A 15,216-nucleotide genomic window follows, 5' to 3' on the forward strand; every position below is an offset into this window, starting at 1 on the left:
ATTTCCTTGGATCTGAAAAGTTTAGATGCTTCACTTTACTGAAGTATTTGTCACAGACAATGTCCAGTTCGACCTGCAGCCACAAACAATTCCCCGAATAATGATATAGTTCATATCATGAGCACTTTCCTCATTCCATCATTCTGAAAGACTTTGTGACAGGCTTTTGTTTCCTTTTTTACTTTGCTTTTTAAGAAGCTGCAGTCTTAGTAGTGGTTTGCAGTGTGTGGTAAAGCCTCTGAGGTTGAAGATGTAATCTTCAGTTGATGGTGGGCTTCTGCAAATCAATGTCTGCATCCTGAAGTGTTTAAGCTCTCTGAACTTGTTCTTTACATTTCTGTCACTAACGAGGCGTGGAAGGTTGACTTGTAGTTCATCGGCGCATTTTTGCTGCTTCTTCGGAAAGTTCTTTGGTTCTCTTTTTTAAAAGAACACCCCAAAAAACAGACTCCAGCAACACATTGAATTGAGTGTCTGCAGAACATCGTCCTGTCTCTTGTTGGGTCCGATTTACTGGAGCGTTATACTGGTGTTTAATTTGGTTTTTAACAAGTTCTCCTGGGGTCAAACGGATAGTGGTTGTTAATGGATTTGTCTTTTTCACCAGATGTGGTTCAAAGCTCTACAGTACGCAGGTAATTTCCTGAATTACAAAGAAAGGTAGAGAGCTTCCTGTAGTTTTACTGTAAGTTCACAAGCATATTCAGAGAGTTTGACACTCAGCACTGGGAGATTTTGTTTACTACGGTGTATGTTTGTGGATGTAGCAATGAACTGTGTTCACAGACAGTGGATTTAGGAAATGTTTCTGAGCTCATGCAGTGATTTCCACTACAGAAGCCTGTCTGTTGTTAATTCAGTGCCTCCCAAGTGCCCAGAGAGCACAGCTGCTCAGAACTGGTTTTGGGCCTTGTCCCTCGCATATAGAGAAAACCTTTTTGTTAGCATTACAAAACTTTACCAGTCTGTTGTTGTCTGTTGTCATTGGATGGTCAGGATTTAAATTACTTGCACATCATTGCATTCTGTTATTTATTTACATTTTACCGTCCGTGTTTAAGTGTAAATTATATACAACAATGAAAACCTTTAAAGAAATAGTTCAATCTTTAATAAAATCACTGATTTTCCTCCTTGCATCACCAGTAGCAACAAAAACACATTACCCACCCTCCAAAAAATCTTTAAAATGATGTAAACAGCTCCCTCTAGTGCCTCCAGGGGATATGTACAAACCCTACTGCTTATTGCTCTTAGTAAATTAGCTCTCAAATGTGGAATGATGCATCTTCGTAAATAAAACCCTCTCTAAAACCCTGCCGTGCTTACACCCGAACAAACCTCCAAGTCAGGCATAGGTCAAAGTGCGTGTTGACCATTTTGCAGATGAAGTTGTGAGTAAACGCCTGTATAGCTGCGCATCCTGAAATGAGGTACTAACCAAGTGTGGATTTTTGGGGAATTCCACTTCTTACAGAAATGATTTAATGAATGTTAATGAAATTCGGTATTTTCATCTGGTCTTGGTTTATACAGAAATTTCAGTTCAAACCTAGAGGTCCACGGCCAACACACATTTTTGTTGAAACCCAGCTCCCACCTGTCCATCTATGTCTTTAACGTTCTGTAGCCTCTGGATACCTAGATTGGAGGACTAAAGGTAAGTAGAAACATGTTTCAAGTGTGGAATTCTGACAGAAGTTAATAAATTCTCACACACTTTAAAAAATAGTTTTAAAAAAGTAGCACATTTGGCTAATTGTTATTTGCTAAACCTTTTTTTGCATCACATTTTTGTTTGTCGCATTCACACAGCTCCGGGGTCCTGGAGGTTGTGGGTTCGAGTACCGCTCCGGGTGACAGTCTGTGAGGAGTGTGGTGTGTTCTCCCTGTGTCTGCGTGGGTTTCCTCCGGGTGACTGTCTGTGAGGAGTGTGGTGTGTTCTCTCTGTGTCTGCGTGGGTTTCCTCCGGGTGACTGTCTGTGAGGAGTGTGGTGTGTTCTCCCTGTGTCTGCGTGGGTTTCCTCCGAGTGACTGTCTGTGAGGAGTGTGGTGAGTTCTCTCTGTCGACGAGTAAGAGCACTTTCAGTGAATGGAATGGACTGAATAGAGCACACAGAATACTGGCACTGAACTGAGATGGGTGTATGGTGGTTATGTGGGTCATGTGTCTCTGTGGAGCCAAGAAGTTCCAATGTTCTCATCGTCAAAAATATCACATTCATCTCTTTGACGTAAGTGCTCGTTGGTGCACTTTTATACATTTCTGTCCCTTCTATTTTAGGCACTTCATATATCTGTGCTTGTCAAAACAAACACAGTTAGAGTAAAAAGTATAAAGATGTCTTCTGTCTGAAAAGTACAAAACCATTAGGTAATACTCCTGGACAGTAATTTAAAAAAAAATTGCCCCAAACAAAGAATTGCACAAACCCTTAAAAATCCCCTTTACCAAAGCTAACTAAACTAAGCATGCACCTCTGCATTAGTTAAAACACTAAGTAACACCTCAAAACATCTTCATCCCAACAAATTGAGATGAAAACCCTGATCCGCTGCATCGCACAGTGGTGGTGAATGACACTGGATGGCTCACTGTGCATAGTAGTGTGTAAACTGCCATTTCTGGAAGGGGCTGGCTGCCTCACACATCTTCAAATATACACCTTCTGCTTTGGGGCCTCCCTCCAGACACAGTCGCTGGGGGATACCTCTGGGAGAAACCTCTGCAATCAGATGCTCTGTCTGTAAGACACAAACACACACACACACACACACACACACACACACACACACACACACACACACACAGAGAGAGAGAGAGATAATGATATATCTGAGGGCCAAATCTGAACAATGGCCCATGTTTATTAAAGGAACCATATCTTATAAGTTCCAGTGTATGAGCCTTTTAAACACTGCAGAGTAAGAACACTGGTCTAAGATCAGGTCTGTTTCAAATTCAAAGAATTATATTCAGTGTTATTCAAAAGTCCTAGATCTAAACTACATTCCTGAAAAATCTGATAAAGAAGACTAAAATGGCTAAAGAGGTTAATAAATACAGGACATACAGCACCCATCAAAAGTCTGGACACACCTCCTCCTCATCAGTGATTGGTGGAGTAGAGCTAGTCACTGTATAGAACTGTGTACCAGCCCCTACCTCTGTACAACCCCAGTGACAGTCTCAGACACATTCAGAAGAGAGCGGTTCTACAGATTAACTCTCGACGAGGCCACGGCTGTTCACTGAAAACCGTTCCAGGTGACGACCTCATGAAGCCGACTGAGAGAACGGAGAGAGTGTGTGATGCTGTCGTCAAAGCAACAGGGGGCTACTGTGAAGAGTCTAAAGTATAAAACATAGTCTGCTTTGTTTAACACTTCTCTGTTTACTACATAATTCCATATGTGTTCCTTCATAGTTTTAATGTCTTCCACATTCATTTACAACAGAGAAAATAATAAAAAACAAAGATAAAACACTGAATGAGAAGGTGTCCAAACTTTTGACTGGTGCTGTACATTCACAACATGTGGAAAAACGGCCCAAAATCAAAGGAAACCCCTCCCTGAGTGGGTGTGTTCAAACTTCTGATGGGTGCTGTGTATTTCTCTGAAGTAAATCACTGCTTGTAGCATAATGTTAGAGCTTGGAGGCATCAAACTGTAAATCAAACCTTGAGTCAGGATGTAAAACAGTAGCAAACTTAAATTAAGAGTGTGACAACATAAATACTATTCTATAAAAATAGCTGAAAAAAAGAGTCTGAAATAAGATCCCTAATGAAGTACTTGGTTCACACTTTCAAGACTGTGAGGATGATCCTCTCTTAGCTGCACTCTGCACAGCAGATCTGGACTTCGGGATTAAGGGCTGTTTTGTGAGCAAAGACATACCAGGATTTGGTCAGTTTTGTGCAGCCAGCGAAGGTGTGCTTTAGTGTTGTCACATGGTTGTATGGACACATCAGTTCCTATGTTCTGTGGTGACACACAAGAAGAGTTCTGCCGGAATGTTCTCACCCAGCTGTAGCTGAAGTGCTGGCTCTGAAAAACAAGATGAGGACCGTATAGTATTCTATCGCCATAGAGGTCTTACGGAGGAGAACAAACGTAGTATATAAACAAAAATATGGAATCTGGAATCATATTATGATCATACTGAAGAGATCAAGTTTACCTGCTTGCTAAGATCACAGATTTCAAAAGTCAAAGCACGGTCCTTCAGTGCCAGACACTTTCTGGTGCCCACATTGAAAACCTAGAGAGAAAAAAGGGTTAAAAGCATTTGATGTTGTTGCCTTGGCTCAGATTCACTGACACAAAGGCTTCAATCAAAGTGGAGCCCTGAAATAAAACTTGGAATGAGAGGGAGCCTTTGTGAACAATAAACACTGAACAAAGGCCCTGTCATCTCACTCTGAGAAAAACAAAACAAGTGACCAAAGCACTATGTGTTGAATGTAATAGGAGCATTTTCAGAGATAAAGAAAACAACAAAAATAAGTTATTTGTCCTAAACAAACCAAGAGAAGTGAGGCAAGACTAGTTTAGCTGCTATTAACCACGTATCCGTGGTCACAGAGGTGTTTGTGGCATTTCAAAAACAGGAAAAGCCCAAAATACACCCCCTTGTCATTGGAAGGTGTGGAGAAGCTGTGGTGCTTCATATCAATGTCTGTGTTTCCATGTGGTGTTTATTCTGTGAGTGTGTTGTACAGAAAATATGGAGCAGGTAATAAATGCAGAAATGAAAAAAGGAACACAGCGTTTCGTTCATAAAATATAACACCGTCATCAGTGTTTTTCTCCTTCATTTTATTTAAAAATAAACAGTAGACGATCCACCACCAAAGAACAAAGACCAAGAACATTGTGTTGATTTTAAGAATGAACAGTTACTTATTTATTCAGTGAAACAGGTGAAAGCAGGTGAAGTTTAAGGAGGCTGTTGTTTGGAGTTTTATAAAAACACTGACGCCACAAAATGTCCCCCCACCACTTCCCTTTACACTATTTCAGTCAAAGACCCACACTCACGTGAAAATGAGACAAATTCAGCAGTCGTCCTCTCTCTGTGAGATATAACACTGTGTAAATGTTGCAGTGTTCAGAGGCGTCCTGCTGACCTTGTGAACTAACCAAGGCCAAGCCGGTTCTGGCCAAACACAGCCCCAGAAACACACACAAACAGAGCGGGTTCCTGTCTTATTTCCTATTGTTCTTTGTTTCCAGCTGGGAGCTGATTTTTCTGGTTCGTGAACTAGTTTCTGTCGGTGGAAACGCACTGAACGGCTCCAAATTTAGTTCATGAACTGGAATGTAAAATATAGCTGAGCTAACAACAGACAGTGTAGTAGCACCACCTTAAACTCACTCTGTGAAATACGGCTGAACTAACAGTTCCTACTCGCACATGAGCCTTTCATCATTAGGAGTGAGTCAGTAAGAGAAAATGCCTTTTCTAGGCCGGCCTCGATAGGCGGTCCGGCAAAAACAGCTACCAACCAAAACAGCATATGTTGTGTTTTGAACAACAGGGTCAACAATGACCCAGCTGTGTGACCAGCTGTAATATCACCAGACCAGGAGAATCCAAAAAAATGGAATTCATTCTGGCCTATGCTGTTTAAAAGTACAGTTTTGTGATTATTACTTTCTAAATATTTGGAATAAATAAAAAAAATGGGTTTTTGTGTAAAAGGACCAATGTGTTTTCTGACCCTAATATAATTTACATATGCTTCCAATTAACTTTTTTTTTTTCACCTAAACGACTCTAGAGACATAAACAGTGATTCACATGTTGATTTATTTATAGAACTTTACCAGAAAAGGTTCTGAGTGTTCCCAATATATTTATTTTGATATTAATTCAAGTTTAAATAGAGGATCACGTGGTATTTTATAGTATTTTTTTTTTTTTGGGAATCGAAATTTGTTTTTTCATACATTTTTTATTTGTTTCATGAATTACTTCAAATACACATTGCATGGTTTATGTTTGGGCCGTGAAAAGCCTTTTTGGGCCAAAATGGACTTATTAGGAATGTATATAAAAAAAAATAAAAAATCATGGTAATAAATATCCAAAGTGTCAAAAATGGTGCTCAATCACCTTGAATAAGGCGTTAAATTAATGGTTAGTGTGCTCTCTTCTGGCCGTTAACTGGTATTGCATGATAAATGTGCATTTTCTATTATAAGACATGATGGAAACATCATACAACATATTTTTTAAAATAATAAGGATTGCACATGGTTTGCTTGAGGCAGATTTCTCATTATCTGTCTTTATATTTACATAAAAAAAGTTATGAAGCAGAGAATGTGACAGTTACTAGTCTGAAACCACTGGTGGTCTCATGGAGCTAATCTGAGAACAATGTAAAAGCAGCTGTTATTCCCCTAAAACAGGTCTGGAGGATTAAACAGGTTTAATTTTTTTTCCACTGTGACATTTCTACACTTACCAGTCCTTCAGCTTTGACAACTGGAGCCTTTAGCTCAGGGTAGACGTTCTCCAAGTACCACTTAAAACTCTTGCACTTAAGTTTCTGCCTCAGCTGGACCTGAGCTGTGAGGTTCCCGATGTCTATGAGGTTCCTGTCCAGCAAATGGAGGTAACCGTAGCCATAGAACACCTCTTTATACTCATCCAGCCACACCTCAGCAACCCGTGCCAGGTTCCGCTCCACTGTTTTCTGTCTGTCTTTGGGGAATTTGTACGGATTCTCACCGCGGAAGATATGACCAACACGAGAGCATGGGATTATCTCAATCTCCCCACCGCACATCCAGATCTGAAAAACACACACGGATAAAAGAGTTGTGTTTAAACTATGTCAAGTTATAGCTTAAAGAAGACGGGTTTAAGCTGTTTATATTATGGCATTTTAGACAGTCAGGTCTGATGAGGAAATCATGATGAGGTTTAACACTAAACAGAAGAATGAAGAATACAATATTCAGTTCTTCTGTATTTCTGACGTGTTCTCCCTGTGTCCGCGTGGGTTTCCTCCGGTTGCTCCGGTTTCCTCCCACAGTCCAAAAACACACGTTGGTAGGTGGATTGGTGACTCCAAAGTGTCCATAGGTGTGAGTGAGTGTGTGAGTGAATGTGTGTGTGTCTGTGTTGCCCTGTGAAGGACTGGCGCCCCCTCCAGGGTGTATTCCCGCCTTGCGCCCAATGATTCCAGGTAGGCTCTGGACCCACCGCGACCCTGAATTGGATAAGGGTTACAGATAATGAATGAATGAATGAATGTATTTCTGACCTACAACTCCTTAACATCTTATTTTTAACATTTTTTTCTTCTGATGTAATATAAATTAAACTCCATACTCAGCTTTGCTTTTTCTAAACACTATTTCAGTGGGGCATCACATAACACATCATATTAAGTTTAAAAATTAAACAAACAAACCTAACATCACAGTTCTTTTACCTTGAAAGAGATTTCCATATTCTCTCCTCCCCACACATCCAGGCCTGGGTCGTATGATCCCAGCTCAAAAAAATACTCCTTATCTATAGAGAACAGACCACCTGCCATCACAGGACACCTGGGCAAGTACAAACATTGAAAATGATAAAGGCAGGATGATAAAGGTGCAGTGGTAATGACATCTTATCTACCCACAGGACACTGTTGGCTGTCTAACTTTGGCTGGTGGTATGTTGGTGAACTCTGTGACAGTGAGGTGTTTAACAACTCTAGCCGCACTGCTGTGTCTCATCCACTCAACCACCATGTCAGCGTCCCTGCAGCGCTGAGAATGACCCACCATCCAAATCATACCTGCTCTGTGATGGTGCTGTGGGGGTCCAGGTCATTGGGTGAGTGTGGGCTAACAAACTATCCACAGTAACACATGCACGACACTGGTTACTGCAGCTGACAAACTGAACAAAGTGTGTATAAACAACTCCACTCACTTAATCTGAATATTAATTCTGCAACTGTAGTTATACAAATGCAAGTCAGAAAGGTCAGTAAACATTACCGGATGGGATCCGAGTCCTTCATGTGGTTCTTTTTGATGTAGTCCTCTGACAGTGTGCTCCAGCCAAACACTAAAGGCCATTTGAAAATGCCTCTTTGGAAATTGTCCACCAGCATGTAACTGCAACAGACAATGCTGATAAATGATGACTGTTTTCTTGCCCATCTTACTTCAAATCTGTCTCTGCATATTTTCCTGAAATGACGCAGCTTAGAATTCTTCACAATAAAACACAGTATCTCGGGATAGTTGTTTTAATGTTCAACAAAACGTAAGAAATATAGATGTGAGCCAGCAGGCACCCTCAGTAACCGATGTACTTCGTAATTCATATTTAATGTATACTGAAACTAGACAGGATTTTAGACGGTCAGTGCCTTTGTTTACAGTAATGATTTGATCAGAAACCTAACTTAAAATCAACCTAAAGACCGGATACCTCATATCCTTGTCGCTGATGACCTCAATGACTGGGCAGGCTACTTTCCTGCGGTCCAGATAGACTCTCTCCAGCAGTGGCTCCAGCCAGCCCACGTTACACTCGATATGGGAATCCAGGAAGGTCAGCACATCACCTACGCAATAGAGATGCAAACAAAGTGCACACTTAGAATTGGGATTGGGGATCTTCGGCTCATTTGCAGCTGCTCCAGACTGTCCTAATTCATTTCACTATTGCTGGACCGCCTACCAGGGCTGGCCTAGGAGAGGCATTTTCTCTTACTGACTCACTCCTAATGTTGAAGTTGTGTGAGTAGGAACTGTTAGTCCAGCTGTATTTCACAGAGAGAACTTAAGGTGGCGCTACTACACCGTGTGTTTTTAGTTCAGCTGTATTTCACATTCCAGTTCATGAACTAAATTTGGAGCCGTTCAGTGCATTTTTTGCAAAATCAGTTCCCAGCTGGAAACAAAGAGCAGTAGGTTCTTCAGCGCGAACTGTGGCTGAACAATAGGAAATAAGACAGGAACACGCTCCGTTTGTGTGTGTTTCTGGGGCTGTGTTTGGCTCCACACCATGAGTGTTGCTCAGAGCCAAGAAAAACACTGATGCAGATGTTATATTTTATATGAATGTGTGTGTCAGCTCTGTGTACAGCTTAAAGTAGCTGATTTCATGATGGATAGGGGAACAGAGGAATAAAGGAACAATATTTGCATTTGTTGGTGTACATTTTTCCATGTGTTCATTTAAATATATTTGCATTTGTGACACAAAACAGTTACCGCAAGTGTACATTTCAGCATGTATTTTGATCACATAGAATCATGTTAATCATGATATCCATGCCCTCAAAATATTTATAAATCCTCTTCCATCAGATTGTAATTATACATGTGATGGAAAACTAACTACAAAAGTTAATATGATCAAATATTATCACAAGCTATCATTTCTAATGTTAAATATATAATGAAAAGTAAATATGTGATGGGCAACTGAAGATTTTAAATTATGTAAAAAATACAATTCAAGAGTTCTGAGCAACGACTTGCTTTTACCTTTTGCTTCTGCAGCTCCAGCCAGCCTTGCCCTGATTAGCCCCTGTCTCTCTTTCAGACGGATGATCCTCACTTTGGGAAACTGAGACATGTAAACCTCCAGCTGTTCCTTCAGATAGTCTACAGCACACACAAAAACAAATGACTACTACTAACCTTTGTATGATATTAACAGAATTTAGCAAACCCCATTTCCAAAAACATGGGGATGTTGTTTGTGTGTTTTAGGTGCCATAAAGGTGACAAACCACTACCATGCAAATGTGATTTTTTTAAAAATCTTGGTCCTGATCAGTTCTCTTGTTTATCAAGATCAGAATTATTTGTGCTTGTGGTATCACACAACATGGGTATTATTTTGCTTTTGGCTGGTCTAATTCATCTATAGGTGGTTCACATTTTCCAAGATATTAGGAAAGTGTTCTCTGTACAACAACGCTGTTGAACACACCCTGGAGGTGGCACCAGTCCTTCACAGGGCGACTCACACTCACACATTCACACCTACGGACATTTTTGAGTCTCCAATCCTACCTACCAATGTGTGTTTTTGGAGCGTGGGAGAAAACCCATGAGGACACGGGGAGAACACACCACACGCCTCACAGACAATCACCCGGAGGAAACCCACGCAGGCACAGGGAGAACACACCACACTCCTCACAGACAGTCACCCGGAGGAAACCCACGCAGACACAGAGAGAACACACCACACTCCTCACAGACAGTCACCCGGAGGAAACCCACGCAGACACAGAGAGAACACACCACACTCCTCACAGACAGTCACCCGGAGGAAACCCACGCAGACACAGAGAGAACACACCACACTCCTCACAGACAGTCACCCGGAGGAAACCCATGCAGACACAGGGAGAACACACCACACTCCTCACAGACAGTCACCCGGAGGAAACCCACGCAGACACAGGGAGAACACACCACACTCCTCACAGACAGTCACCTGGAGGAAACCCACACAGACACATGGAGAACACACCACACTCCTCACAGACAGTCACCCGGAGGAAACCCACGCAGACACAGAGAGAACACACCACACTCCTCACAGACAGTCACCCGGAGGAAACCCACACAGACACAGGGAGAACACACCACACTCCTCAAAGACAGTCACCCGGAGGAAACCCATGCAGACACAGGGAGAACACACCACACTCCTCACAGACAGTCACCCGGAGGAAACCCACGCAGACACATGGAGAACACACCACACTCCTCACAGACAGTCACCCGGAGGAAACCCACGCAGACACAGAGAGAACACACCACACTCCTCACAGACAGTCACCCGGAGGAAACCCACACAGACACAGGGAGAACACACCACACTCCTCACAGACAGTCACCCGGAGGAAACCCACGCAGACACAGAGAGAACACACCACACTCCTCACAGACAGTCACCCGGAGGAAACCCACACAGACACAGGGAGAACACACCACACTCCTCAAAGACAGTCACCCGGAGGAAACCCATGCAGACACAGGGAGAACACACCACACTCCTCACAGACAGTCACCCGGAGGAAACCCACGCAGACACAGGGAGAACACACCACACTCCTCACAGACAGTCACCCGGAGGAAACCCACACAGACACAGAGAGAACACACCACACTCCTCACAGACAGTCACCCGGAGCGGGACTCGAACCCACAACCTCCAGGACCCTGGAGCTGTGTGACAGTCTTTTAAATTGTCATTGAAATCTAAAAATAATTAGGTTAATAAGCTCTGACTGAACTGAAATCCCACCCATGACCATTTTTTCCCCACAAACCTTTGGTGCTGCAGTCGTCCACTAGCAGGATTTCTTTTAGCAGATGAGGAGGAGACCTGTTCAGCACACTGTGGACAGAGCGAAGCAAAGTGGACCAAACCTCGTCCACAAAACAGAAGATCACACTGGTCGTGGGCAGGTCATCGTGGACTAAGTTCTCTGAACATCTACAGGAGAGGAAAGGAAGGAGTGGAGAAAAAATAGATATCAAGCTCAGAGAAACTCAAATACAAGGATGATGTATGACATGGCTCCAAGTTTTATAAGTTTTATCTGCTCTGTATGTTTGTAGCATAACACCAAGAATCTTCTACTCACGCTGGAGGTCTTGTGTCTGGAATGGCTCGGTCCACTGGAATCTGATCGCTAAGGTAAACGTTGAAGAAGCCTTCACTCCACCTGCGTTTGCTCTCCTCCTGCATGTCCGCTGGCACGGCTGCTGCTTGACCGAACTGACCTATTGCTCCCACGTTCCTTGGCTTGTTGGTGACGTCCAGGGCTATCACCTTGTGGACACCGCCTGACCTCCTCATACTTGTGATGTTTAGCAGAGTCTCTGGTTCTTCTGGGTGCTTTCCCCATTTTGAACCGCCATGGAGTCGAGCCGATTTTGGAGTGAATTTTAATGCGATTTTAACAGAGTTATTTTTGTTGGTGTTGTCCTTATTCTTCATGATCAATAAGGCTTTTCCCTTACTGTCCCTATGTATAGTCATGTTAGTATTCTTCAGCAAATTATCATTCACTGGTATTTTACCCTCCTGCACTAGCCCCAGTTTATTGTCTTGCACCTGTACCACTTTATGATGCTGTACCAGGTCCAGTTTTGTGTCCTTACCTAGTGCTTTTTCATTGTTTGGTGCTAGACTCAGTTTAGCATCTTGCACCTCTTTAATGTTCTGTACAAGGCCTTGTTTAGTGTCATTACTTAGGCCCAGTTTAGTGTCCTGTACTAGTTCCAGTTTGTTGTTTTGCGCTGCACCCAGGTTAGAGTCCTGCACTTTTTTGTCTTTAATGTCCTGTCCCAGGCCTATTTTGATTCCCTCCACTTGGCCCAGTTTAGTATCCTTACCAAGGCCTTGTTCCTGCATTAGGCCCAGTTTAGTTTTTTGTGCTAGGTCCAGTTTAGGGTCATGTACCTCTTTAATGTCCTTACCCAGGCCCAGCTTAGGGTCCTGCACTTGTACCTCTTTAATGTCCTGTACTAGGCCCAGCTTAGGGTCCTGCACTTGTACCTTACCCAGGCCCAGTTTAGGGTCCTGCACTTGTACCTCTTTAATGTCCTGTACTAGGCCCAGTTTAGGGTCCTGCACTTGTGCCTTACCCAGGCCCAGTTTAGGATCCTGCACTTGTACCTCTTTAATGTCCTGTACTAGGCCCAGTTTAGGGTCCTGCACTTGTGCCTTACCCAGGCCCAGTTTAGGATCCTGCACTTGTACCTCTTTAATGTCCTGTACTAGGCCCAGTTTAGGGTCCTGCACTTGTGCCTTACCCAGGCCCAGTTTAGGGTCCTGCACTTGTACCTCTTTAATGTCCTGTACTAGGCCCAGTTTAGGGTCCTGCACTTGTACCTCTTTAATGTCCTGCACTAGGCCCAGTTTATTGTCCTTGTCCAGGCCCAGTATAGTGTCCTTACCCAGGCCCAGTTTATTGTCCTTGTCCAGGCCCAGTTTATTGTCCTTGTCCAGGCCCAGTTTATTGTCCTTACCCAGGCCCAGTTTATTGTCCTTGTCCAGGCCCAGTTTATTGTCCTTATCCAGGCCCAGTTTATTGTCCTTGTCCAGGCCCAGTTTATTGTCCTTATCCAGGCCCAGTTTATTGTCCTTACCCAGGCCCAGTTTATTGTCCTTGTCCAGGCCCAGTTTAGTGTCCTGGACCTCTTTAATGCCCTGTACCAGGCCCAGTTTGTTGTCTTGCAGCACTTTAGTGTCTTTGGTCACATTGCTCTGCAATTTGATAGTCCTCTGGTCCAGGGCTCCTTTGAGCCACTTCTCTTCCCGGCCAGCAGGTGGAGCCTTGGTGTGTGACTCTGTTTTTTTCACTGCCTTCCCCTTGGCTCCAGTGTCTGTATCTTGCCGAGGAAACAAGGGGGGTTTCGCAGCAGTGCCCCTGAGCTTCTTTTCTTTAACCACCTCGTTCCGAACCACTTTCCCCTCACGTTTGTCTCCATTTTGAGCTCTGTTTTCCATCTTAGGCTCCGCTTTGTTCTCTCTCGCTTCGCCACGGAACTTGCCAGGCTTTCTGTACACTTCACCAACTTCCCTCTCGGACATTTTCTCCCCCCTCAGACCCGTTTCCACTTTTTGAAGAGGATGTTTAAAGTCTCGGTCGGCTAAGACGTTCCCTTTAGTGGGCAGTCGTTTGCTCAGCTCTCTTTCTTTGACTACGAGCTCCTTCAGAAGTTGACCGTTCACGTCGTTGATCGATAGCTTCAGCGCTGCCATGTCAAACAGCAGCCAAACTACAGAAGCCACGAAAACAAAGGCTAAAACCCTCCCGCTCCCTCGGAAATACTTTCTAATCTTCATCGTTCGCTCTCGACAAAGACACGACCGAGGCCGAGTGAAGCTTAGTTATAGAGGAGAGAGTGTCTGAATGAAACGTCTGCGTGGCAGCATCTCTCCCTCAGCTCCAGCCTCTGTCTGTTGTGCATTTCTACAGCAGGCGAAAGAATGATAATAACATTATACCACAGCCGCAGAGTTACTAACCGAACTGGCGAAGTAACCCACGCAGTAAAGTCACTCCCCTTCGCGGTCCAACGTTGTGCAGGTAAACCGTCCCATGTCAGGTCACGTTTAGGAGGTCTTTCCTCGGGCTTAGAGCCGTTTTAGGACGTTGTGTTGCAGTAACACCCTCAGTAAAGCTCGACCACCGCGGTTTTGTGGACGGAAATCACTTCTGAGCACTTGTACAGCAGTTTAGGAGGAGGTAGAGCCACAGAGACTCCTGCTGGATACCTGTGCTCTGGTTGTGAAGGATGTGGCTTAGGCTGCAGTTCCTGGATCAGCACACTTCAGCTTTTTTTTCTTTTTTTCCTTTCCAGTTACACGTAGGCCAAGGCAGTGACCACGTGTAGGACCAGCTCTGTACACGTCCCAGGTTGACAAACAAGGAAGAATAAAAGCTTATGTTTTTCTTAAAACTGTGCAAGAAGTGATGGTTTTAAGGAAGTGAGACTCTGGGGAAATTTAGGGTGTAAAAACATATGTAAAATAAATGCACCAGCTCTAATGGGAAATTCTGGACTGTACAAAGTGAGTGTGATTTATGAAGCACATTAAGTCAGGTGTGCTCTACTGTGAACCAGAAGACAAAGTGACATTAAGCAACACTGGGATTAGACAAAACATCTCAACCCCTTCAACGTTCACTCAAAAATATCATGTATTAGTTAAAAAATAAAGGCTGTTTCGTGTTTTACCCCATAGGTTATTTTCATATGTGTGTGTGTTATTTATTATTATTTTTTTTTTATGGAGCAGTAAGCTCTTATTACTTAGAAATATTGCTATTCGTTCTCAGAACAGCTAAAAGACAGCAAGTGATTAAATATTTTACATGTGCTTTTGTCCTATTCTTCCTTAAAACAAGTCTTAAAGGAGCAATCTCTAAGATATTTACTGTACTTACCCAGTAAACAATTAGTCGTTGATTTAACGTTGAAATAACGTAATGACTGCCGTCTAATCAAAGTTCTCTTAAGGTTGAAAATGAAAGTTGAAAAGACGTCCAAACACAGACATTGAAAAGACAAGTATTAGACGTATTTTGGACGTCCATTGATGTTATTAATTGGTCCCGAAATAAATTACTTGTATAAAACGCGTTTTGGTCCACCGACGTTATCGATTGGTCACCATTTAACTAACTTATTAAGATGGATTTTGGACGT

At 43.1% G+C, this 15,216-nt stretch overlaps 1 protein-coding gene across 2 annotated transcripts; it reads right to left on the bottom strand.

Moving 5' to 3' along the window:
* Positions 1-1,024: 1,024 nt before the first annotated feature.
* Positions 1,025-14,408, bottom strand: LOC136664085 (polypeptide N-acetylgalactosaminyltransferase 5). 2 transcript variants are annotated; one of them, XM_066641130.1, is made up of 11 exons: positions 12,593-14,408; positions 11,640-12,556; positions 11,322-11,488; positions 9,517-9,636; positions 8,453-8,588; positions 8,014-8,133; positions 7,455-7,572; positions 6,480-6,809; positions 4,187-4,267; positions 3,904-4,053; positions 1,025-2,745 (listed from the first exon to the last, which is right to left on the bottom strand). In XM_066641130.1, the coding sequence occupies exons 1-11, from the start codon at positions 13,847-13,849 to the stop codon at positions 2,593-2,595; spliced, it is 3,549 nt and encodes a 1,182-aa protein (XP_066497227.1). In that variant the 5' UTR covers positions 13,850-14,408; the 3' UTR covers positions 1,025-2,592. The 2 variants fall into 2 exon arrangements, with proteins under 2 accessions (XP_066497227.1, XP_066497226.1); XM_066641129.1 differs by having other exon boundaries at positions 11,640-14,408.
* Positions 14,409-15,216: the final 808 nt, after the last annotated feature.

The sequence above is a fragment of the Hoplias malabaricus genome, chromosome 12 (genome assembly GCF_029633855.1).
Source record: "Hoplias malabaricus isolate fHopMal1 chromosome 12, fHopMal1.hap1, whole genome shotgun sequence".
In the NCBI taxonomy this organism is placed as follows: domain Eukaryota; kingdom Metazoa; phylum Chordata; class Actinopteri; order Characiformes; family Erythrinidae; genus Hoplias; species Hoplias malabaricus.

What these genes read in the sequence shown, in the direction of transcription:
- LOC136664085 (XM_066641129.1), bottom strand. Translation starts at nt 13,849, where the DNA reads ATGAAGATTAGAAAGTATTTCCGAGGGAGCGGGAGGGTTTTAGCCTTT. An exon ending in TCTGTGATCTTAGCAAGCAG is followed by an intron (nt 4,054 to 4,186) that starts GTAAACTTGATC and finishes CTTGTTTTTCAG; the next exon opens with AGCCAGCACTTCAGCTACAG. An exon ending in ACAAAACTGACCAAATCCTG is followed by an intron (nt 2,746 to 3,903) that starts GTATGTCTTTGC and finishes TGTGTCTTACAG; the next exon opens with ACAGAGCATCTGATTGCAGA.